Consider the following 24,250-nt stretch of genomic DNA (forward strand, 5'->3'; position numbering starts at 1 on the left):
CTTCAAACTTGTCAGGAGAACCACTAAAGACCCCATCCTTTACCCTACACTGGGGACCTTTACAAACCACAAGCCTAACTTTAGGGCTGAAACATTTATACCCAAACCCAACTCCTACTCAGACCTCTTTTTATCCCAATATTAACCTTAACTAGGGGCCCCTTTTAACCCAAATGTAATGCTAGTGCTGGTGTCTGCTACTGAACACTATCCTATCACAACCTTGACATGAAAGCCTTTTGATCCCTCCTCTAATCATTGCCCAGGGAGCCTCAAAACTCCCTCCTACACTAATTCAAGCCTAAGAACCCCTTCCCTAACCCTAGCCATTGCCTTGGGACCTCTGTCAAATTCAACCCTAAACTTAGTGCAGAGAACTCTAGCAAACCCAACCCTTATCCTAGCCTGGGGCACCTATGATATATGCCACAGCCGAACAGTAACCCTAATCTACATATAGCTTCTCGGTCCCTAACAACTCCAATTTTATCCTAATATTGGGGTCCCCCTGGATGAAATCTTACCCTACCCTGAAACCCATACCAGCACTAACTGTTCCCCTTATGTGGGAACAGCCAGTAAGCCAACTCTAATTATCGTCTGTGGGTCTCTTGGAACCCAAACCATAACCCTATTCTGTAGACTCCATAGATCCAAAGTGTAACACCTCTTTGGGAACCCACAACATTAATTCAATCCTAGAGACCCCTACCAATCCCTACTAAACCCAACAACAACCTAATCTGGGGCCACAACCCTAACTCTAGCCTGGGGATCTCTACCAACACTAAGTAAGCCCAGCCCTTGCACATCTATTGACCCTATTCTTAACTATAGCTCCAGAGCTGTTGCTGTCCCAACTGTAACCCTACCTTGAAACTACCCCAACCATAACTTGTGGGGTGGGAGGAGATCCTACCGAGTTAAACCCTAACCTACCTCAGGGGAATTTACCAGTACCTACTCAATCCCTAGCCTGGCAACTTCAATTTGACTGGGAGCCAAAGGAGCCATTTTGGGTCTAATATTAACCCTAACCCAGGGAGTTCTGCGGGGCTGACCTTAGAACACTCACCCTGGAATGAAACTCCCTAACAGGCCAAACCTTGATGTTAGCTCAGTGGCCCTTTTCCCTCCAAGTGCTTCTGGGTGTCCCTCTCTTCAGGAGCACTGCCAAACTACCCTAACCCTAGTCCAGAAGCCCCTACCCACTATAACCTCAACTATAGTAAAGGCAGACCTACTGAGTGGGACTAGGTAGAATTAGGGTCAAACCTGGAAGGACTCCCCTTAGTGTGTTAAGGATTTAGCCCAGTAGGGCTTCTCGAGCTATGCTTAGGGTTAGCCTAGCCAGGCTCCCAGTGTTTGGTTAGGGTTGGGCCTGGCAGAATTCCTGGTGTTAAAGCTGAAGTTGAGGCCTGCAAGGGTCCCTGGACTAGGGTGAAGTGTTGGTCCCAGTTAACATCACTAGGCCAGGATAAAGTTAACTTTTTTTACTAACCAAAGGCTCTAGTTACTTTAAATACAGCAGGCCAATCCCGCAGTATGGTCAGACAGCTGAGCAAAAGCAAGTGGCACTGCAATAATCTTGCTGTGTGAGACAGATGGCCAGGTAGCCTGAAGGTAAATGCTGCAAGCAGCTGGGTTAGACTGCAGTAGGGGAGGACAGGCTGGTCATTTGACAGAAAATTAAACCTGTGCATGGCTGAGTCGTGTGTTTGGAAAGGGCAGGGTTTGGGAGCATAAGCCTGGAGCAAAGGGAGCAGTCTGGCTTTGCATGCTGCAGGGGGAAGAGCTCCTGAGAGAGAAGGGCTGCAGGAGACAGATGGGCAGACACCCAAGCCTCCCAAGAGACCTGGGATGAAAGAGAAGTATGAGGTCCCTCCCACAAGAGAAGTATGACTTGTGGGAGGGACGTTAACCCAGAGTGGGGAAAAATTTAATTTGTATAACAATTTGCCTGTGTTTATGTTTCATTTAGCTTTGATACCAGAGGATTGGGTTGGGGCTACAGGTAGATGTGGAGGCCACATAGGGGTGCCTGATAGGTACTTTTTCACAGTAGCCTAGCCTAGGATCAGGGACCTTTGGCTTAACTTAGTAAGCACTGGCCCTTAGCTTAGTGAGTTAGGGATTAGTGAGTTAGGCATTAGTGAGTTAGGCCAAGATTTGGAGGGTCAAGACCACAGGGAATGAAAGCCTCTCAGCCTGGGGTCAGGGACCCAAAGGGCTGAGGGCTGGTCTGGTGCACAAGAGTGCAAGACAGGGCCAGGGGTCTGGAGCACAAGACAGGATCAGCAGCCCAGACCACATGAGTGAGAGACGGGGCTGGGTCTCAGGGTTGGCAGCAGTGAACCTGGGCTGAGGAATGCAGCCAGAATAAAATGGCCAAGGCTGGGAAGGCTTAGGCCCAGCCAAAGGTTTGAGGCCAGGGGACCAATCTGTGTTTGAACCAGGATGCCGCCTCTGAATGAATATGAAGTAACAACTTCATGAACATGACTACAGGGGAGGACAGAGGCAAATAAATATAACCCATAAAGCAACTGGTACCCTGAGGCACTGGAGGGCCATAATTTAGTAGTTGAGGGGCTAGACTGAGGCCAGCTTAGTATGGGAAGTACCAGATAGCTAACATGAACCACAGCTCACTCTGGGATCCTGGAGCAGCCTCCCTAAACATCTTTAAAGTTCCATCAAAGCATGGCAGGTGAGGTAAAAAGGGATGGTACCCAGAGGAGCTGCTGCCCCTGGGGCCTGGTTCTGCTACACCACTAGAACCAGTACAACTGAACTCAAAGCACTACAACTGTCAGGCACAGTGAGCACAGTGTCTCTTTGGTAAACCATTGGGTAAAAGACAACAGTCTATGTGCAGATATTAACTATAAGAAGGAATGAAGAAGTCTTAGTCAAGTAGTAAAATGGGTTTACAGATGCTAGTTATGAACTCAGAAAGATGACTTCTACTCAGTCATAATATTTAAACCAACCATAATCTGTACTAATATATTAATAAAAATTACCTTGCTATCTAACCAGTCTCTTGGTTGGCAGTATTCTCAAGGCTTCGTGTTGGTCTCAAAGAAGAATTCACAGGATAACCAGGTAATGGTGACTTTATGGTCCATTCTGGAGAACATGATATGAAAGAAACTTTGGTACTGGGTAATTGGCAGTAGAAAATGCTCTGCTGTTAACTGCCTCCAGAGATTTTATGTTTTGTAAAAAGCTCCACTGATGCCTTACAATTTTTCTGGATGTCTCCCACAGGTCATATCATGGTGCTTGCTGTATGATCATTCAAGAGAATATGGTGACATGAGACCCTTCCCTTCCTGCATTAAGTACATACTATATGGGGGAGCAGAAGAAGGGAATGACAGAGAAGGAACAAAGAAGGAAAAGGAAAAGATTCTTAATTCTTTAATTATCAGTTAATTTACCAGAGTGTTATCTGATTGTTACTTCCTAGTATGAAGCATAAGCATCGTTGGTGATTAAAAACATCAATAGCATATTTGGTCAACTATAATGTATATATCAGCCATGGTTCATTTTTAGTTAGCTCGGGAGAATACAGATTTACAAAATGGCAATGAAACAACAATATATTAAAAGAGGCAACAGAGGATATCAGTATTTTGGTTTATTGAAATGTAGCATTATTTTCATTTCCCAGTGAAACACTTAACAGCTAATTTTTATTCTCTTTTTGCTAATTATTGTACAAAAACAGACAAGATCTGACAAATGACACATGCATTTTTACCATCCAAAAGGAAGCAGGATCCAATCCTTTATACATTTATACCTAGCAGAGCTCTTCCTACAACATATAGTTCACTGTGGGCACCTCTCCATTACTTCCCCTAGTAGCAAGTACAACTGATGATATTATTTGCAGGATCAAACCAAAGGTATTATTCTATTACAGTTTGATAGAACATTAATTTTAACATAACAATGTCATACTGTAAAAGCTAACAAAATATTTTGATTGACAAATGTTTTATGCCACATACAGGCATTAGTTTCTACCAGGAGAATCATAGCTCTCCTGTTATAAACCATAAGCATAAAGTCATTCACAGATTTTTTCCCAGAACAAACATGGTGGTTCCAGGAGAAAAATAACCCATCTTCAGTCCAGTAGATGTCACTCCTGGGAGAGCTTCTCTTAGCAGGATGAATATCTGTACACTTTCCTGCTGCTTCAGTCCTTCAGGGACCAACAGGTGTTCAGTGGTAGTGAAATGCTTCCTCTGTCTTCCCAAGGTTTGGAAAAAATCAAGCAGTGGAAAAATGCTCCCCATGCCTTCCTGAGACCAGAAACCAAGCAGAGGAGCAACTGTTCTTTGCTTCCCATCCTCTCCTCAAGCTGGGGTCTCTGGAGTGAGGGGTGGGTGGGGAGCGTTGGTCCCACTGCTCCTGTCCCCTCAGGAACTGGGGACTGGAGCAGCAGCTGCTTCCCACACTTCCCCCGTACTGGGATCACCCAGTCTTTGGCAGGTACAAGCAGAAGGGGAGAGGGAGAGGCTTCACACTGAACAAATCTCCCAGAAACATTTTTAGTGCTCGTCCCTTGCTGTTTGATGTTCCTTCTGAATTTGTTGCATGAAAGGGTCACTTACTGTTTTGATACTTTTTGACATGCAATCTTAAATGCTAACCTTATTAAATGTAAATAAGCATTGAAAGAGGAATTACTTTAAAACAGACCCCCTCATTCTTTAGGTCAGGGGTTTTCAACCTTTTTGGATCAGTGTAACCCTGGCAGCTGGACACAGAGCAATGTACCCTGGTGGCCAAATGTGGAGCATGGTGTGGGGGGCAGGGGATGGTGCACGGCCGAATGCGGAGCAGCAGCAGCTACCATGTGCAAGCTTTCCCTGTCTCCTGTGTCTGGCCAGGCAGGCGGCAACTGCATGGTAGCATAGGATGATGTGTGGTAGTGCTCCATCCCTGCCCACCTGCATGTACCCGCTAGGGCCTTCTCAAGTACCCCTGGGGATGTACATACCCCTAGTTGACAACTTCTGCTTTGGGTTATCACTTCAAATCCATTTGTAGATCCAACAGGAAACCCATTTTGCACATTCCTTAGAGGGCAGAAGATTCATACAGATATTAAAATGTATTTGTATCAGTTAAACAAATAAATATTTTATTTATTTGTTTCTCTTGTTCCACTGTTTCTTGCCTCAGAATGATATACTTCCACATACACTGATATAAGGTTCTTTTACATTGCAAACTTTGTCTAAAGTGTATAGTATAAAGCTCAGCACACTGTAAATATTAAACCAGTCTTTCATGAATATAACAAAAGAACCAAGGTTCCTTTGGCGCAGGCTCCAGGCAGTACTGGGAGAAAGGTTTAAGGTACTATGGTTAGCTGCCTGAACAGATTTGACAAGTGAGTAAGCAAGCATCTGTCAACTCCTTCACCGTTAGCTCTTGCTTTCATAAATAAAATCTCCAAACATAAGAGAATGGTCCAACAGTTCTAAGTGCATTACTCTAAAAATAATTGAGTTCTGGAAGAGTCCTGTTGAAAAATTTTACCCAGTAGAATCATTTTTAGTGCCCTGCGAAACCACGTGTAAAAAAAGGCATAAACTATTGGGTTAAATGTAGAATTCAAGTAACCAAACCAAACTAATGCATCTATGAGAACAGGAGGTGTGACATAATTCATAAAGGGATCGGTGGCAGTACAGAAAAAAAATGGAGTCCAACATAAAAGAAAAACTCCCATCACTATGCCTAAGGTCTTTGCAGCTTTTCTTTCTCTGCTTCGTGAAATGTGGTGCTTCATTTCAAGTCGGATCTGAGTTTGGCTACTTGCATCTTTGATGGATCTTGCCTGCCTCTTTGCTATGGCATATATTTTCCCATAGACACATAACATAACAAATCCAGGGATGTAGAAGGAAAACATGGAAGCTATCACACCTGATGTTTCACTAAAAAAGACAAAGCAGCCTCCTACGCAATGGATGTGATTATAAAAAATCTCTTCAGCTCCTCTTACGTTTAGTTCCAGAAAGATCATGACAAAGGCAAAAATAGCAGGGATGGTCCAACTAATGAAGATCATGACCAGTATGATGAAAGTATTTATCTTCGATTTGTATCTCAGTGGGTCACACACAGCATAGTAGCGATCAACAGAAATGAAGGAGAGATGGAAAATGGAGGCTGTACTCAGCATGATATCAGTGCTAGTATGGATTTTGCAGAAGAGTTCTCCGAAGTACCAGCAGTGTTCAACAGAGCGCACCATGCTGTAAGGCATGATGAAACATCCCAACAAGAAATCAACAGCGGCCATGGAAAGGATCAGGAAATTTGTAGGTGTATGGAGCTGCTTAAAGTGTGATATTGAGATGATAACAGTCAGGTTTCCAGCTACAGTGGCAAGAATGATGCACACCATGAGGATATACATGGAAATGCGAATGCTGTTTGACCAGCTGCTCTTTATGCAAGAGCCATTTACAGATTCACAGCAAAACTGCATCCTTCCTGAGAGCTCAGACCCACTTAAGTACACAGGATATTGCATGGACGCCTTCTGTCCTAAAGCTGAAATACATTTAGAGTTGTTTATGCTTTCCTCTGCTGTGCATCCAGCCAGGGTAACTACAGAGAGAAAAGAAAGGAAAAAATAAAGAGAAAATCATCTATTGGAACATTTATGAAATTAATTATTCTTAGTTCCTTAAACCGTTGGAAAGGATTAAATAGAAATATACTTTTATAATTAGACTCTTGAACTAAGAACCTTCTTTGCTTATATCATGTCCTACCTATTTCAACATCATAAAAGTCCTTGCTTATCCTTATCTCTTTATTAAAGCAGTAGCGTCACAAGCTGCATGAGGGAAGGTGTTTTATTGTATATAGATCGTTGTTTACAGTAGTAAAGAGGCATGTGTTCACCAGTTTTCATCCTTTAAACAGATCTTTTCTGAATTGTATCTTTTCTTATATTTCTAAAATAAAGTCAGTGTCTTACAGCAATCACACTCCTCTTTAAAATCATTTACTTTAGATTCTTCAGCCCACTTGACCGTTGTTTCCCTGAGACATAAATCAAAGGCCTGGAATTCTAACTGGATTGCACAACCATGCAGCTGGCAACAGCTGGAGAACAAGAAGAGGCTTCAACAAGATTCAGAACTGTTGATAAATACCCTAGAATCTGCAATGTGAAAACATTACTTATTTCACTTTCTTTTTATGTCCGTAGCTCTGTTCTCTCTACCTATCTTAATTTTTTTTGGCTGCAATGATGACAATGTTTTCCAGGATTCTTGGTATTAATATGGGCTGTTAACATGAATGAGAACAGGAGGCGATCCATCTAGAATTATCCAGCCTTAGAAACAGTGGGTGTGTCTACATGTGCCCTTCAATGTGCAGTAGCCTATAGTACTGCTCATTAAAGTGGCGTGTAAAAAGCCATGTTAATATGCTAATGCACAGTAGAAAAATCTCTTTAATGTACGTGTAAACTCACCCAGGGCACTTTTACATGGGCTGTGGGGTTGGGGTGGGAGATGCTTTAATTAAAGTCTGCTCTAATGCACTGGAATTCCAACACATTGGAGCAGCCTCCATGCTCATGTATAGGCTCCCCCAGTGTGGGCAGGCTTAGAAAATGTGTGGGCAATAACCATTTGCTATTCTGGTTTTTTTTAGATCATAGGCAGGCTTAGAAAGTGTGTGGGCACTGGCAACACATAGGGGGTGCATGCAGGTGCATGTGCACCCCCTGAGATCAGCCACGCACCCCCTGGAAGCACCAACCACAAAACCAGAAGTGCTGATGAAAGTGCTGGTGGAAACCGTGCCCCACCCCCGGCCGCCCTCCCTGTCAGCAATCTGGTGCTCCTCTGATTTGGAGGCACCAGTCTCCCATGTGTGGGTCTCTGTGTACTTTAATTTCCATATCTGTAAAATGATCCTTACCTTCTTTGTGGAACATGTTAAAATCTATTAAACACTATGTAAGAACTATGTATTATTGGTACATGACCCAGTTCTGCATAGGTAGAACCCCATGGACTTCAGTGAGGCTCCATGTGAATTCAGGAATCTAACACGCAGCAGTTTGAAGGATCAGGCCTACACATGGAAAAGTATAATATTTCTGGAGAGAATTAAGTTGTGGATGAAAAAGATCCAGTCAATGCTGGTGAGCAGCGAAAAGCCTTTTGAAGTGTTTATAGACATGGTGTGTTCTCATCTGGTTCAAGGTACATATATTCTCAAATGGTCATTTCAGTACTTAACAATAGGAATACACCTTGTATCCTTAATGATGCTAGACTCTGACATAGGAGAACATGAGAGAACCATTTCCTATCATCTCCATTTGGCTAAGAGATTGTCATATCCTAGTAGCTGATGAACTTGCTTCAGTTACTTATGCCCTTTTTACTTCTTAACTGAACTACTTCAGTGCAATAGTACAGCACAAGAAATTCCAACTAGCAGACAGCACTACAGCATGTATCCTTAACAATGCAGGTTATCTCCTCTGTACTGCACACTTGTTTTCTATGGAATTTCAAGTCAAGACAAAATCAGTCAAATCAAGTCATTATCTTCAATGTATTCTGCAACCTAGGGTTATTCTAGTCAAAAGACTGTTTAAATCTTCCACAGAAAGACTTTGGCTGGTAGCGTAATTCCTCTTGCCCAGTGGAACTATACCGCACAGCTAAGATTTATCTGTGCAATAGACAGTTTTCTTGGTTAATTCTAGGAAATGAACTCCCTTAACATCTTTGGACATCCCAAACCTCAATACCTTCTACTCTGTTTCTTTAATATTTCCTTCTATTTAGAGACAACAAAAACACCAGCAATATGTGGCCTCTCCCTCCAAAAAGGAAGAAAGAAAAAAAAAACAATCTTTACCAAAACAAAGCACTCCACTGCACCCACTTTTCCCTGGGGAATGAAATAGAGAACAAACAATGTGATAGCTGACAGTCATGCTGTTCACTGTAGTTCTGGAAGGTGCTCAGACACTACATTGATGTGCCTAGCAAAAGAGTTTATACAGGGTCAACTAGATTAGAATCAAAATGCAGTATAGTGAACCTGGAGCTTTATTTTGTCTTCTGTTCCACCATTGCAGTTATGGGGCATCTACACGTGCAGTTAATGTACATGAATAAACTCTGCTCCACGGTTTTTTTGCTCCTGGGAGCACTGTTTGAATGTGTGCCTGGGAGTAATTCGTCCACAGCATGTGGAGCCAGTCAGAGCAGCCCTGGCTGGCACAGGGGCCAGGGGGTCAGCATGCCAGCCCAAGGCTGGTCCAAGCAGGCTCAATATGCTGCAGAGGAGCTGGCTGGGGCATAAGGGTGCTTCAGTGCAGGGCTAGCTGGTAGGCAGGCACGACAGTGAAGTACCCTTATGCCCTAGCCAGCTGGGTCAGTGTTTACACATGCACTTCTATTCACAAAAAAAACCTCTGCAGCAGGGAAATACTTGTATTTACACATACTACCCTGCTGTGGAGGTTATTAGTTTCCTACCCCCTAATAAGGGTGCACATGGAGACACTGAGACATTTAATGCATAGTCAACTGCACAGTAAACATCTTGTGTGAATGCACCCACTTCTAATTAGACACCGAACCAAGCACAAAGTGTGCACATTTGTACATTTTTACAAATAATGTATATTTGATTTGCATGTTTGTATGTGTGTAGCAATATAAGCAAGTTTTTATGGGTATAACAATATAAGCATACCTTAAATATAATTCAGGCTGTAGCAAGGGAAGTTTAGATTAGATATTAGAAAAAACCTTCTTACTAGGAGGATAGTAAAGCACTGGAACAGGCTGCCCAGAATGGTTATGGAAGCTCCAGCCATGGTGGTATTTAAGAGTTGGCTAGACAAAGTGTTGGATGGGATGGTCTTTTGAGCAGGGGATTGAATGAGCTGACCTCCTGAGGTCCCTTCCAACCTTCATTTTCTGTGACTCTACAATGCTATTAAAATGGCCTTGCTTAAACTAGGTCAACTGTCAATAATTCAATTCACTTAATTAAATTATTTCTTTTTAAATCTTGTTATTTCTTCCTGATTCAGATACAATGTCAAAATAAAGTAGCGGTGACTGGTATGAATTACTCCATGTTTCTGTAGACTTGTTTTTCATCTGATATAGTGAAAACAGCACTTTAAATCATGTAGACAGAACATGGCATAATGACACTTGAAGAAACCACGTAGCATTTTACAGTAGCTTTATAGAAGAGAGAGTTTATTTTAGATTTAGAGTTAACTTGTTTTTTAAAAAAAGGTGTTCTATGATGAATTGCAGCCCAGGTCATCATGGACATTTAGGTGCTTAGGATAATGAGAGTTAAAGCACCTAAGTACCTTTGTGGCTCTGAACTTCAGTGGTTTTGCCTTGCTCAAGTGTCATGCACAAAGATTGCTGTTAACACTAACAGTAACTACTAAGGGATTCAGCTTTTCTTTAATTTGTAGTCCAGTGTCTTTACGGAGGAAAGTTTGGGCATTTGTTTAAAGGGATATCTTCAAGAAGAGTAATCTAATAATTCAACTAACCATTCCTATAATAATCTTCTAGGAAAAAAAAATAAAATATTGCTTCAAAAGAGTTTCTATTGTTTTTTAGGTTCTGCACGCAACTATAATAGCATACCCATTTGTTTTTTCTTCTGAGCTAACAGGAATATAAAATGCTTTAAAAATTCCCTGTATATGTTGCATCTATATAAGCAAAGTTTCCTTTTGTAATTGACTATTTGCCTATTTATTTAGTGTGCTGTATTTCCTCCTTCTTGTTTTCTCTTGTTCCTTTGTGATTGTTCTCTACAGTTCATCTCTCTCCACAAAACCAATAATGTCTTGCCAGTTAATTAATCCAATAGGTTCTAAATGACAAGCTGGTATGGATTTTCAGATAATTTGCTTAGTAATGGTTAGTTGCAATAACCATGTGCTATTCTGGTTTTCTTTAGATGTCTTCTCTTGAAATAGTGGGAGACAAATGTGATTTATTGTAATTAAGCAAGACACTGAGAAGTCACATAACAGCTGCATATGTATATCATATTTCTAAATCACTGCAGGACAGACTATAGGTGATAGAAATTCTATTAACTGATTTATGGAATCATAGAATGGGATGAATTGGCAAAAAATTGATAAGAGTTTGATTACAATACTATGTGACCTTACTGTATTCCTATAAACTATACTGCCTCATTTTTTCTATTCTATTTCTGTATCTGACATATTCTCTTGTACTGCTTGTGCAAGAAAATGACTTCCACTGCAGCAGGCCGGCTTCTCTTCAGTAAAATCTTTAATTTTCAAGTATCCTCAGCATCCTGGGAGATGGTGCTATGAGTATCCTGAATTCAGATGTATAGGCAGTTTAGACCTTGGCTTACATAATTACCCAAACCAGAACTTTCATATGAGAAATGTACTTCATTGCTGACAAATCAGCATGACTATGCTGTTTTGTGATTTTTACTTTCACACAAACACACACACAAACACACAGAGCATATATAGCATGCCTTATGCACTGTGGTACTTTATAAAATTAATTGATGTAAAATGTCAGAGAAAGGGATACTATTATTTGGTTTTCATTAACATCTGTTTAGAAATATTTGCCATTAATAAATACCTTCAGAGCATGACAGTAGACATAGAAATATGAAGTCAGATCTTCAGCTGACTGAAATCAGCTGAGCTTCACAGAGTTTGATAAAGCTATATGTATTTTAGCTTTATGAGACTATTTGGAGTGAATGGGCTTAGAATGTCATCTAAGGATTTTTCTCACTCTCCTATAAGGATGAGATGTGTCAGGCAAGTCTCTGCTACCGTGGGACTGTGCTGGGCAGCTCCACAGTGAATCACATCATGCTCCTTTCACATACATTACTGATCAAAATAGCTATAGTGTAGCCTCCTTAGTGCAGCTCCAGGTGTATACCAGCATACACTCTCTCTTTCAGGAGTCCTTTCTGTCCCTAGCAAACCCAGCAGCATAACCCAGACAACACTTAGCTAGTTACATTCAAGAATGCAAAGGCTGATGCTTACTGGTACAGTTATAATTGCTTATCAGCTTAGAGACTGTATTACCTATGTAGGGTAAAGCCATAGCTAAGGCCTTTCTACCCTTTGCATTAGTAAGCAGAGGCATAACAAATCTACCAGATGCCTGGGGCAGCAGGATGCATGGAGGCAGTGGCAACTTCCAACTACTGCTATACTACTAGTGCGATCATGTGGCTGCAGTGACAGATGAAATTTTTCCATCCCCATCCTAATTCAGTGCCAGGGGCAGCTACCTCAGTCACCTCACTTTAGTTACACTGCTGTTAGTAAGTACCAGCAGTAAAGCACTGGGGAGAAAATGGGTCCACCCTTTCTAAATGAGCATCTTGGACACTGTGATTTTCCAGTGTCCAAGAGGGTTCTGCTACTGTCAGAACCTGCAATACACAGGCCTATAGGGTTTTCATAGAATCAATGAATCGGAAGGGACCTAGACGGATCATCTAGTCCAACCCCCTGCCATGGACAGGAAGGAGCACTGGGAGTGGCAGGGGTCATAAGACCCCAGCCAGGTGCCTGTCCAATCTCCTCTTGAAGATCTCCAGGGAAGGTGAGAGCACCACCTCTCTGGGAAGCCTATTCCAGGCTCTGGCCACTCTTACAGTGAAGTAGTTCTTCCTAATATCTAACCTAAACCTATCCTCCCTCAGCTTGTGGCCATTGTTCCTGGTGACTCCAAGGGGGGCCCTGGTGAACAGACTTTCCCCGAGTCCCTGCTGGTGGCCCCTGATAAGGTTGTAGGCAGCCACAAGATCCCCCTCAGTCTCCTCTTGCGGAGACTGAATAGATTCAGGTCCCTCAGCCTCTCCTCATAGGCCTGGCCACGGAGGCCCCCAACCATACGAGTGGCCTCCTCTGGACCCTCTCCAGGTTCTCCATGTCCTTCTTGAAGTGCGGCGCTCAGAACTGGACACCGTACTCCAGCTATGGCCTGACCAGCGCCGCGTAGAGGGAGAGCAAGACCTCTCTGGACCTGTTAGTGATGCCCCTGTTGATGCAGGACAGGGTGCGGTTGGCTCTGTCTATTGCTTCGTCGCATTGGCGACTCATATTCATCCTGGAGTCAATCATGACTCCAAGATCCCTCTCTGCCTCTGTGCTGCTGAAAGGGTCAGCCCCTAACCTATAACCATAATGCTGGTTCCCTCTCCCCAGGTGCAGCACCCTGCACTTGTCCTTGTTGAACCGCATCCTGTTCAGATCCACCCACTTCTCTAACCTATCCAGGTCTGCCTGGATGCGGTCCCTGCCTGCCGGTGTATTCACTTTACCTCACAGCTTGGTGTCATCAGTGAACTTGAACAGGGTGCTCTCTACAACTTCGTCCAGGTTGCTAATGAAGATGTTGAACAGCACCGGCCCAAGGACCGAGCCCCGGGGGACTCCGCTGCCCACACCCTCCCAGGTCGACATCGACCCGTCCACCACCACCCTCTGGGTGTGCCCCTGGAGCCAGTTTGCCACCCATGTGACTGTGCATTCGTTAATGCCGCAGTCCCTCAGCTTGCCCACCAGAATGGGATGGGACACTGTGTCAAAGGCCTTCTGGAAGTCCAAGAAGATGACATCGGCTTCCTCCTTCCCATCTAAGCTCTTTGTTACCTGGTCAAAGAAAGAGACCAAGTTAGTCAGGCAGGATCGGCCTTGCACGAACCCATGCTGGTTACCCCTCAACATCACTTCCCCTGCAGGGCTCTCACAAATGTGGTCCTTGATAATTTTTTCAAAGACCTCCCCCAGGATAAAACTGAGGTTGACTGGCCTGTAGTTGCCAGACTCTTCCTTCCGCCCCTTCTTGAAAATAGGGACCGCATTGGCCCTTTTCCAGTCCTCAGGGACTTGGCCCGAGCACCAGGAGTCCACAAACAGCCGTGCCAATGGCTCTGTTATGACACCAACCAATTCCCTCAGCACCCGTGGATGAAGGTCATCCAGGCCCGCAGACTTGGACACATCTAAGCCCTCCAGGTAATCCTTAACTAGGTCTGAACTAACAGTTGGGGGACTCATATCCTTCCTGGGCCTCTCTATGTTGTCACCTGAGAGCACCCCATTGTCAGCAGACAGGAACACGGAGGCAAAGAACTTGTTGAAGAATTCTGCCTTCTCTCGCACGTCCGTCACCAACTGCCCTGCCCTGCCCTGCCTTGTAGAGGTCCAAAGTTACCCCAAGACTTCTTGCTACCTATATACTTGAAAAAGCACTTTTTGTTATCCTTAATTCCAGAAGCTAATCTAAGCTCCAGTGCTGCTTTAGCCTTCCTCACCAAACCCCTACAAGCTCGGGTCAGGGAGGTGTACTCCTCCTTTGTCCCTGCCCCCCACTTCCACCGCCAGTATGCTTTTTTCTTTACCCTCAGGCCAGCCTGGATATCTGCGCTCAGCCATGAAGGTTTCTTGGACTTGATTTGGTTTTGATTTGTTCCTTAGTGTCCCAAACAGTGTAAGACACCCAATCCTCCTAACCTCTTCAGAAATGGAAGTTAAGTAAAGAAAGGGGCCCTACACAGAGCCTCTTCTATTACTTAAGAAAACAGAAGGTCCATGAATGGTTTATACAGATGGAGCTTGTACTAGAAATAAATTACATGATGACAACTTGTGTAGCAAAGCTTCTTTTAATGTTCTTTTCTGCCAGACATAAGGGCTTTGGAGGAAATTATAATGTAGCTACCAATTACAGCAAAGTACGTTAAAAAGAAGGCGGTGTATTTCAGTTACCAAAAGGAATTCTTTTTCATAACAACTAAGACGGTTTTAAAAAGCAGCTAGCTAACAAATTATTAATAAAATGAAATAATATTTGTCTTCCTTTCTGGAAACATTTCTGGCTTTTAATAGCTTTCATTCTAGCAAGTATACCATCAACACATTTGGCAAAAGCCCTTGTAAAAGTATGAAGCAAAAACAGGGATGCACGGGAAGACAAAACTTTACATAACAATTTTTAGGAATCACGTTGTACTTATACAAAGACTCCAAAACTTTTTTAAAAGAAAAGAAAAAAAAGTGTTGGTAACAGACGACAAAACTTTTTCACATTTCTTTCACAAACGCTTTATCAAATGCCTGGTGAACAGATAAGATTATCCTGTATCCTGAATATTAGCAGAGTTGGGACCCTTCATAAAACTGCCCTTTCAGCAGTCCCCCTTGTTTATAAAGCTGTTCTTCTTGCATTTAACAAGGGTACTACAGTGGGAGTATATCCTCTGATACTAGCTGTGGCACTATGAAATGGGAATAGAGGTAGTGAAAATCACCAGGGGCAGGAAGGTTGATCTCCAAAGAAGCGTAAGTGTGACTTAGACCACTTTAGGGCCACTTTAGGCACCTGCTACCAACATTTAGATCCTCAAAACTTGTTGCCTAAACCACAGAAACACTTCCGTCTTAACAGTGCTGAGCAGCACAACTATAGCGTATTTGGGACTGGGGAGGAGATCTTTCTCAGTGCTGTCTACTGAAGCTCCACAACCTTTAGCACCATCTGCTTTAGCACCATCTGCTTTAAACCTTCTTTGGTGCACACATTGGAACCTGGGTCTCCCAGGTGAAAGCTGGGACTACAAAATCATTCTCACTCACTCTCTGCCCAAAAATGGCTGGTACCTTAATCCACAAAGAAACACTGATGGTCTCAACCACTTCAAAATATATTTAGGACATCCAGCGTGGGAGGAGATATCTTACACCTCACAGCACCTGATCACCTTGCAAACTGTCACATGCACAAATACAGAAAAATATCAAAGAGTAGAAAATTGGAATTTCTATTTAGCATCCAAAAACTGTTCACTCTGTTTCAATCAAGTTCACAACAAAACCAAACTCCTTAAATGGAAAGGAATCTCTGAGAATGTTTTCTTTTGTAAAAATTGAACTGTATGTACCCTGCTCCATGGTAAAAGAGGTCCTGGGGTGCCCCCTGATGCCCCAAACATCCCAGACTGCTCCTGGAGCATGAGGGTATGAGGGCAGCCTGAAGAGTGCTTTTCCCTGGTACATGGAGCCTAGAAGTCCTGTGAGCACTCGTTCCATTTGGGACCTTTGTAATGGTGAGAACCTTTTAAAGAAAAGGAGTTCACTGGAAAATTCTCAAATAAAAGACGATGTTGATTCCTTCTGCAGCAGGAAACACAGAAGCCACAAGACCTTCCAGACAAGCTGGAGCTCCCAGACTGTACATCAGGGGGAATGGGCACTCTATGTACCCTGGCCTAGGCTGGGGTTTTTCTGAACCTCTGGGATCCATGCTGCAGAACCAGGAGCTGAGGTCTAATTGGAGATGGGACTCCCAGGCTTCCTGTTGTGAAGGTTGAGATCTGGAGGCTGAGCCCTGTTTAGAGCTGGGTTTTTAGCTCTTTGTGTCCAGGTGGTAAATTTGGAACTCCAGGAGTCCCAGGCTCCTAGACAGTCTATGGTATGGCTGCCAGGGACCTGGAAAACCAAGGTCCCTGAAGAGCCTGAAATGCTAGCTGCTAGAAATAGCAGGTGAGGCTCAAACAGGGGCAGAACAAGGGTTTCCTAAAGGCAGGTGTGGAAGCAGCAACCTGCACTGCAGGGGTGGCTGTACCCTTTGCTCCCCACTCACTAATGCAGGCAGACCATGTCATGGAAACCTCTGGGGTCTTTTTTAAGTCCTTAAAGCAGGTAAAAATCCCTTTCCCTTCCTGCTCAGAGGCATGCCCCTTCCCTTCCTCTTCCCCACCTTTCTCATGAACAGCCTGCCTGCTGCTGGTGCTTCCTCCCACTCTTCAGGGGTGGAGAAAGCTCCAGAGCCATGCAGACTGAGCAGGGGCTGGGCTCAGCTGGGACAGGGACTGTGGCAACAGGGCAGCTAGAGTGTTTCTAGAACAGACACAAGGAAGGGGAATCCCCCATTCGTCCCTGTGGCCATTGTCCCCATTCCCAGCTGAGCCCAGCCCCCTAACAGCAGGCAGGAACAGCTCTGGTGCTTCCCTGTGCTTCTGGGATAGTGGGGGAAAGGCAGATGGGAGAAGGGAGTATGGGATGAGTAGGGGGCATGCCTCTGTACAGGAAGGGAGGATTTTCACCTGCTTTAGGGACTTTAAAAAGTCTGCAGAGGCTCCCATGGTGCAGTCCAGTCTAAAAGCAGGATGCAACCATGCTACTGGGCTTAAACAAAAAAATTTATCTCCCTTTGGACAAAAGTCGGGTAAAACTGAGATGTCTGCACAAAATAGTTCTACTTTAACAAACTTGCATTTTCTGACAAAATCAAGTTTGTTGGAAAATTCCTCATCAGCTCTGCCCAAAAAATAAAATACAGGGAAAAAGTCTAGCATCAATAATGATGTGAACTTTAGCCTGTTTTTTTTAAAAGTATTCACTACTTCTTTAAACAGCTATTTTTTCTCTCAAATTTTGATTTATTTCAATGTTAGTGGTTCATTTTTATACATAATTATTATATAAATATTGTTTTAGTTAATGTATACTCTATGCTCCTTTATGCTAACAATAATAACCTCTGAAACCCCAGAACATTGCAATTAGATGCAGTTTATACTATAAATTAATATACTAAAGCACATCTCTCTTTCGCTCATCATGCTATTAGAATGTGTAAATATTTTATTTTAAACATTAAGGGGCAAAGGTGCTTTTCTCAGGATTTAGTGAAAGTTTATAAGCTTAAGAATTACAAACCAAAATATAATTCTAAAATTTACATGCAATACTTATTAAAAAAATACTTATTCATGTATAATTCGTTCTTCATATTCTTCACAGCCTACAAGCAGAAGCTAAATCTCAGAAACAACATTTGCCACATTTTAAATTTCTTTTCTAGAATATAGCACTTTGTTTCAAACTTGGCATGTCTACATGAGACTCTTTACTGTGCAGTAAAATAGTCTACTGAGCAGTTAGCTAATACCTGTAAATACAGCTACTTGATTAACTGTGCAGTATACTCATGTAGATGCTGATTGGAAGCAAACTTGCTCCTGGTAAGCTACACAAGCAGGGGACCCGGTTCTGGCATTCTCTTTGTGCCCACTCCCCTGTTCTGGCAGTGCATGGCTCCTCACTTCCCACAGGAGCCAGGAGCTGAGCAGTGCCAAAATAGGGGACCTCTCTGCTTCCCGACTTAGCTGGGGGCTCACCAGCAGCTGTCCCATCTGTGTGGCAGCTGCCAGCAAGTCCCCAGGTGGGTGAGGAATTCCTGCCCAGGTGGGGCCTGACCTGGAGTTGCCCTGTGGGTGGGGCAGCTGCCAGAGAGCCCCTGGTTGGGCCAGGAATCCCTGCCCAGCAGGAGGCTGACCTGGAGCTGTCACAGCCAGCCAGGGGCAGATTCTCTGCCCAGCTGGGATTCCTTGCCCAGCTGGGGGCTTGCTGCCTGCTACCCCACTGATGGGCACCTCCTGGCCAGCTCCTGGCCAGCCCCTGGCTGGGCAGGATTTCCCACCCAGCCAAGGGCTCACTGACAGGCCAACACAAGCCAAGGGCTCACTCACAAGCCAATTGGGGAAGGGGGCTAGAAAACAGCTGCAGGGGAGGGGACACTTTCCCAGTCCCAGGAAACAGCTGTGCAAAAGTGGGACAGGAGTAGCCCTGCTCTGAATTGCTCCCATTGGGAATAAATTTGTTCCCAATAAGCATGTCCAGATGAGTATGGACATTTGGTTCCCTGGGAACAAGTAGCAGTGGTGAACCTTGCACCGCTGCTATTTCTCCCTGGGGAATACCCATGCCACGCATGCTTTATTGTGTGGCAAGTTGCCCTGGGTGGGGGAGGGAAGGCTGGAGCCAGCACTGGGCTGGCCCTAGTAGCCTTACCTAGGGTCCTGGGGGCCTTCTGGGGCTGCAGCTGCTGTGATTCTGCTTCACAGAGCCTGGCTGGCAGGGGAGTGCAGCTCTGGCCAGCCTGGCTCCGCTTTTCAGCAGTCCATGCTGACTGAGTGCATGTTGCTCCGAGGTTTTTTCCTGCAGTTTCTTTTCTTTTTTTTTTTTTAACCCCTGGATATCCAGGAGTCAAAAAAAAACACAGAAAAAAAAAAAAAACCGCTCAGCACACACTCAGCCAGCACATCCTTGCAGCATGGAGAACACCAGACTGTGGGTATATGGTGCTGAAAACGTGTTTATGGCACCACATACTACACGACCATGCTTGTCTGGACATGCTCAATGGGTGCACGTGTAGATGCACTACCAGGAGAAACTTACTGCACAGTATCTTACTGTACATTAAATTAGTCTACTAAGCAGTTAGCTAATACTGTGTATTAGTAGTATTTTATTGTGCAGTAAACTTACAGAACATTAATAGCACATGTAGACACAGCCACTGATGTGTTACTTTCTGTTTGAAAGCAAAGTGATATTCTCTAGAGAAGAAGAAGAAAAAAATCTTTCCTTACATCAAAGATTGAATTCCAGGCTTGGATTGCATCAAGGACTTGACTTCTATCAATTAATGCAGAAAGAAGAGGAAGAAAATATTCTTTCATATCCTCTAATTGTTAGAGTATTTGCTAGGGAACAATGCTATTTATAGATTCTTATCATCTATGTGATTGAAATAATAATAATGCAGGAAAAGGGAATTTCCTGTAAATAACTAACTACCATAGGATAATTTTATGGCATGAACTGTAATTTCAACTATCCAGTGAACTATTTAGTAATATCAGGTCATCCTTTCCCTTGTCTCATAGACAGCAGTGTTTTGTCTCATAGACAACAGTGTTCTGGGATTTTCAACTTTCATTTTCTTCAACAGGTGATATCATACTTGCCAATAAATATTTTTTCTTTACTCATCTATTAAGAGGGTACCCTAGAGGATACCTTGTTACTAGATAGGTTACAAGACTAGATTCAATAATTATTTAAGATGAACTGGTACTTTCATTTTGATTTATTTCAATACCTGACTAATATTGAGGGCAAGCTATCATCAAAGTCAGTGTGACTACTCATTAGCATTTGCAGCTTAGTAGGCATATGGAACTCCCCAAAATATTGATGACCATGCATTGATGATACTGTGAAATGTAACATTCTTGCAAAACCAAAGACTCTGCACCTCACTTGATCAAGCCCTAAGTGAAACATGCACTTTGATTCTTTTTTCCCCAGAGGCAGTATTTAAATTTTATGGCATATCTTTATATTCTTTATATTTAAAAAATACTTATTTTTTATTATTAGTATGTCAGTTTAGTCCTTAAAAATAGCTCCAATATTTATATTACTAGGAGGTGGCTGAGTTAAATGAATGCAGAGTATGGACCCCATCACCCACCCCTGTGTGTGCAGACCATGCTATCTAGCTCACAAGGCTTGGAAATTTGACTGTAGAAGAGAGATAGCAGCGTTAATTGCTACTGCCTCCCCCACCAACTTTATGGACCTTTTGGGAGCCCCATAGGACAGATTACATGGCTCCATATGCCAGATCTAGCCTGCAGGACAGGAGTTTAGCACCCCTGGATTAAATAATTTAGAAGAAATAATCACTTCACAAAATTTCACCTCATTTTTAATCAAGAAATATGAGTTAACTTGCTGCCATTGTCTTAGATTTCTTTACCATTTTAGATCATATAATAATATATGAAATGACATTTACTGGATAGGTCCATCAAACCCAGTATTTTGCCTCTCAGGGTGGCGGGGAACAGATGCTGGGGGGTTCCTGCTTGTCTCCTATCGTAGCTTCCATCATTCAGAGGCTGAGGAAGTTCTGATTCAGAGGCTTCATGCATATCTACCATATTCAATACTTACTGATAAAACTTTCCTCCCAGAATTGGTCTAATCCCCTTTCAAACTTCATTGAGCAATCAGCCTCCACAACTACTTGCAGTGGTGAGTTCCACAAGTTAATTACCTGCTGTATGAAACTTTGTTAGTTTTAAGCCTACTACCCAATAGCTTCATTTTATGTCACCTAGTTCTAGTACTGTGAGTGAGCATAAATAATAAATCTCTATTTACTTTCTCTGCACCATTTACTATTTTGTAAACCTCTATCGTGCGTATATTTTCTAAGCTGAAAAATCCTAGCCTATTTAGTCTCTTCTCATGTGGAAGCATAAATTCCTCACTAAGTAGTGTCTGTGAATAAATCTTAATCTTTAATTTATCAGTGAGCAATTAGTTGCAATTATTTGAGTTTTGAAATTAAAGTTATTTTCATTGGACGTGAGGGTCATGTTCAATTGCTTCTATTAGAAGTGCAGACAGAAGTGAAGCCCCCAAGTCTAACTTATGGTGCATAGAAAGTGTCATGAGTTAAACTGATCCTCCTGATTCAAAAGACATTAGTTGTTGGGTTGGGAGAGTGGAGGACTGAGCTCCAATTTGAAGCTGATCCAGGAAGAGAGGTTGCATCTTTGTAGCCAAGTCCCTGAATTGTCACTTCTATCTGCACCTTAGATGATGCTGGATGTGTCTACACATGCAAATAATCTGGGAGTTTACACTCAAGCTGTTTCCCATTGTGGCTGGGACACTGTTTCTGGCCCCTGGGAACTGCCTGCACTTCTGGCCCCTGGGAACTGCCTGCTGCTGGGGTAGGCTTCTCCACTGAAGCCTGGGTGAGGACAATGTCCCCCTGCTCCGGCAGTGGGAAGGTCCCAGTCCATGCGCCACGATTACAGGACCCGAGCTGAGAAATCCTTATCCCCCACCTGAACAGGGGACTCAGGGTGGGAGATAGGGATCTCCCAGTCCCATGATCACAGAGCAGAGGATGGGAGCTCCCTGCTGTTGAGGAGGGGGATATTGTTCCCACACAAGCTCCAGTGGTGGAGTCCATCCCAGCATAAAGCAGCTCCCGGGAGCAAAGAACAATCTCCCACACCCTGCTGCCCAGCTGACTGGGAGCAAATGCTCCTGGTGAGGTGTCTACATGCGTGCTACTGTGCAGTAAGTAAACTCAAATAAATTTGCTACTTGCATTTATTTGCAGGTAGCAAACGTACTTGCGATTAGAGCCAATTATGTATAGATGCGGACACTTTCTGTGCAGTAATAAGCTCTACTGTGTAATAAAACATCTCGTGTAGATGTGCCCTGTAATGCATAGAATAATTTTCTGCTAAAAAGACTCAAGTACTTATTGATAAATCATTTCTATAAATATTCTGCCACGTTCACTTAAAAATCAATTTTTCTGTCAATATTAGCAAAACATTTGTAGAAAACAGAAACAAAAGAGGAACAAACAATGAATAATTCAAATAGATAGTCACAAAAATGTTTTCCTGGTATTGGTTCAGCTCTGCTGTTTATCTGAGGATGCAGATTACTTTCCAGTGATTTATACTTCCATTTTCTTTGTAAGTGTTTCTGTTCTATAAGAGCATTTTAAGAGTAAGATCAACTAGTTTTCACATGCTTGTAAGGTACAAATTTGCTTTTAATTTGTAAGAAAATAACATTACTGTGAAAAATAGTGAATTTTAACCTACGTGACTCTTTTTAAATCTGGGGGTGGGGGATTTGGCTAATTATAATTATGGTGTAATCTGATTTTTAAAGTAAGTGCGACTAAAAAGACAAATGGTGACACTGGGATTTAGGAAGCACTAATGAAACCCATATGCCTTGGAGTACTTTGGTCTGTGCAGACTTAAATTGCATAATTATTTGTTCTGATCATATACAATTCAATTAAAGCTAACTTTGATTTTAAGCCTGATGGCTATTAAATAGAAGCTAACTGGTTTTACACAAGTAAATACTCTAAATATATCAAAGAGTTGAAGTTAAGGCATAGATGTGGTAAGCCTAACCACTTGGGAAAGAATTGTGTACTGTAATAGCAGAGTCCAAGATAAAAATTCAGAAATCTGGGGTTCTTTCCTGAAGTATCTGAATGTATGGATCTGAATGTATGTATTAGAGTTTGGGATACTGCTGGCTTCTTTCCTCTTTGCTTTCCTCTCTCTTGAAGTCTACATATTTCCTCTTTCTTTCTTTAATTAAAAATATCCTCTCATACCTTGTTTCTAGCTTTTTTTCCCACATACTTCTTTCCCTAGTTTAATACTTCTTTTTTTTTATTTCTTTACCCATTATAGGAAGAAGACAGTATAAAAACTGAAGCAAGTCTGATTTTCATAAACTGATCTCGAGCTATAAGATCTTAAAAATAAATAATTTGCCTTTTTTAAGTGTATACATTGAAATAATTACAACTGTTTTAGCATCAGTAAAGTTATTATAAATTACTAATGTTTCAAAAGTGGTATATAAAAGGGTCAGATGTGTCTGACTTCTTTATTTACATTAAAACTTTTTTAAAATGTAATCAAACTTTTTCAAAAGTTAATCAGAAAACATAATTTTGGTCATGTACATTTCTTTTCTTCATTTTATAACAAGTTAATAAACTCATTATTGTACTTTGAAAAGTACTAAACTTTGACCTACCATGAAAATGATACCATAGTGAAAATTCTTATTTTAATGAGTCCTTTTAAAAAGAAAATAAAAAAGCAAATCCTTTAAAAAATATTTAACAGAAATTAGGCACATGAGATCCACCACCAACAAACCAAAGCACATGAGACAACCTCACAATACGTTAACTAAAGCTTGCAGATATTAGAAGACTTAAAGAGGTAAGACCATTTTCCTTACATGAATACAGAAAGGCATTTTGGTTTAAGCAGATCTATGAAAACATGGAACAGATTTTTGGTTGAGCTTTTTTATTTGCTTCTTTCCTACCTTTTTCTCTACCCGTATAAAGGACATCTGCTCTTGCTCTTTGTTCACTGTCTGCTTGTTCTAGGAGCATTTTTACAGTCCAAGTCTCCCTCACCCAACAACCATAGCTTTTCTCGGCCATCATTACAGCTGTCAGAGAGCAATTTTTTAAGTGAGGAGGTCCCTACCACACAACTAAAGAGGCCTATAAAATCCCATTAGACTACTGCTTGAGGACCTAGCTTCTTAATTAATAAAATCCTTAGCCATTATAGCTTGGAAACAGTCGCCAGCATTAATAATCTTTTGAACCATTTATTTTGTCAGCCACTTCAGAACCGGAGTATGATTCTGACACTGATATTTGCTTAAAAGGTAGGATTTATAGGGATATTGAATTCATTTGAAGTA

The 24,250-nt window shown here is 42.4% G+C and overlaps 1 protein-coding gene across 2 annotated transcripts in view; it reads right to left on the reverse strand.

Annotated features, from left to right (window-relative positions):
• Nucleotides 1–3,650: 3,650 nt before the first annotated feature.
• Nucleotides 3,651–24,250, reverse strand: part of TAAR1 (trace amine associated receptor 1) — a 29,261-nt gene continuing 8,661 nt past the window's right edge. For both annotated transcript variants that reach the window (XM_090031456.1, XM_090031455.1), the window contains exon 2: nucleotides 3,651–6,648. In XM_090031456.1, the coding sequence (XP_089887582.1) occupies nucleotides 5,519–6,571 (1,053 nt within the window). In that variant the 5' untranslated portion in view covers nucleotides 6,572–6,648 and the 3' untranslated portion in view covers nucleotides 3,651–5,518. The remainder of the gene's footprint in view (nucleotides 6,649–24,250) is intronic.

This window comes from Crocodylus siamensis, chromosome 1, assembly GCF_052110815.1.
Source record: "Crocodylus siamensis isolate JL-2025a chromosome 1, ASM5211081v1, whole genome shotgun sequence".
Taxonomy (NCBI): domain Eukaryota; kingdom Metazoa; phylum Chordata; order Crocodylia; family Crocodylidae; genus Crocodylus; species Crocodylus siamensis.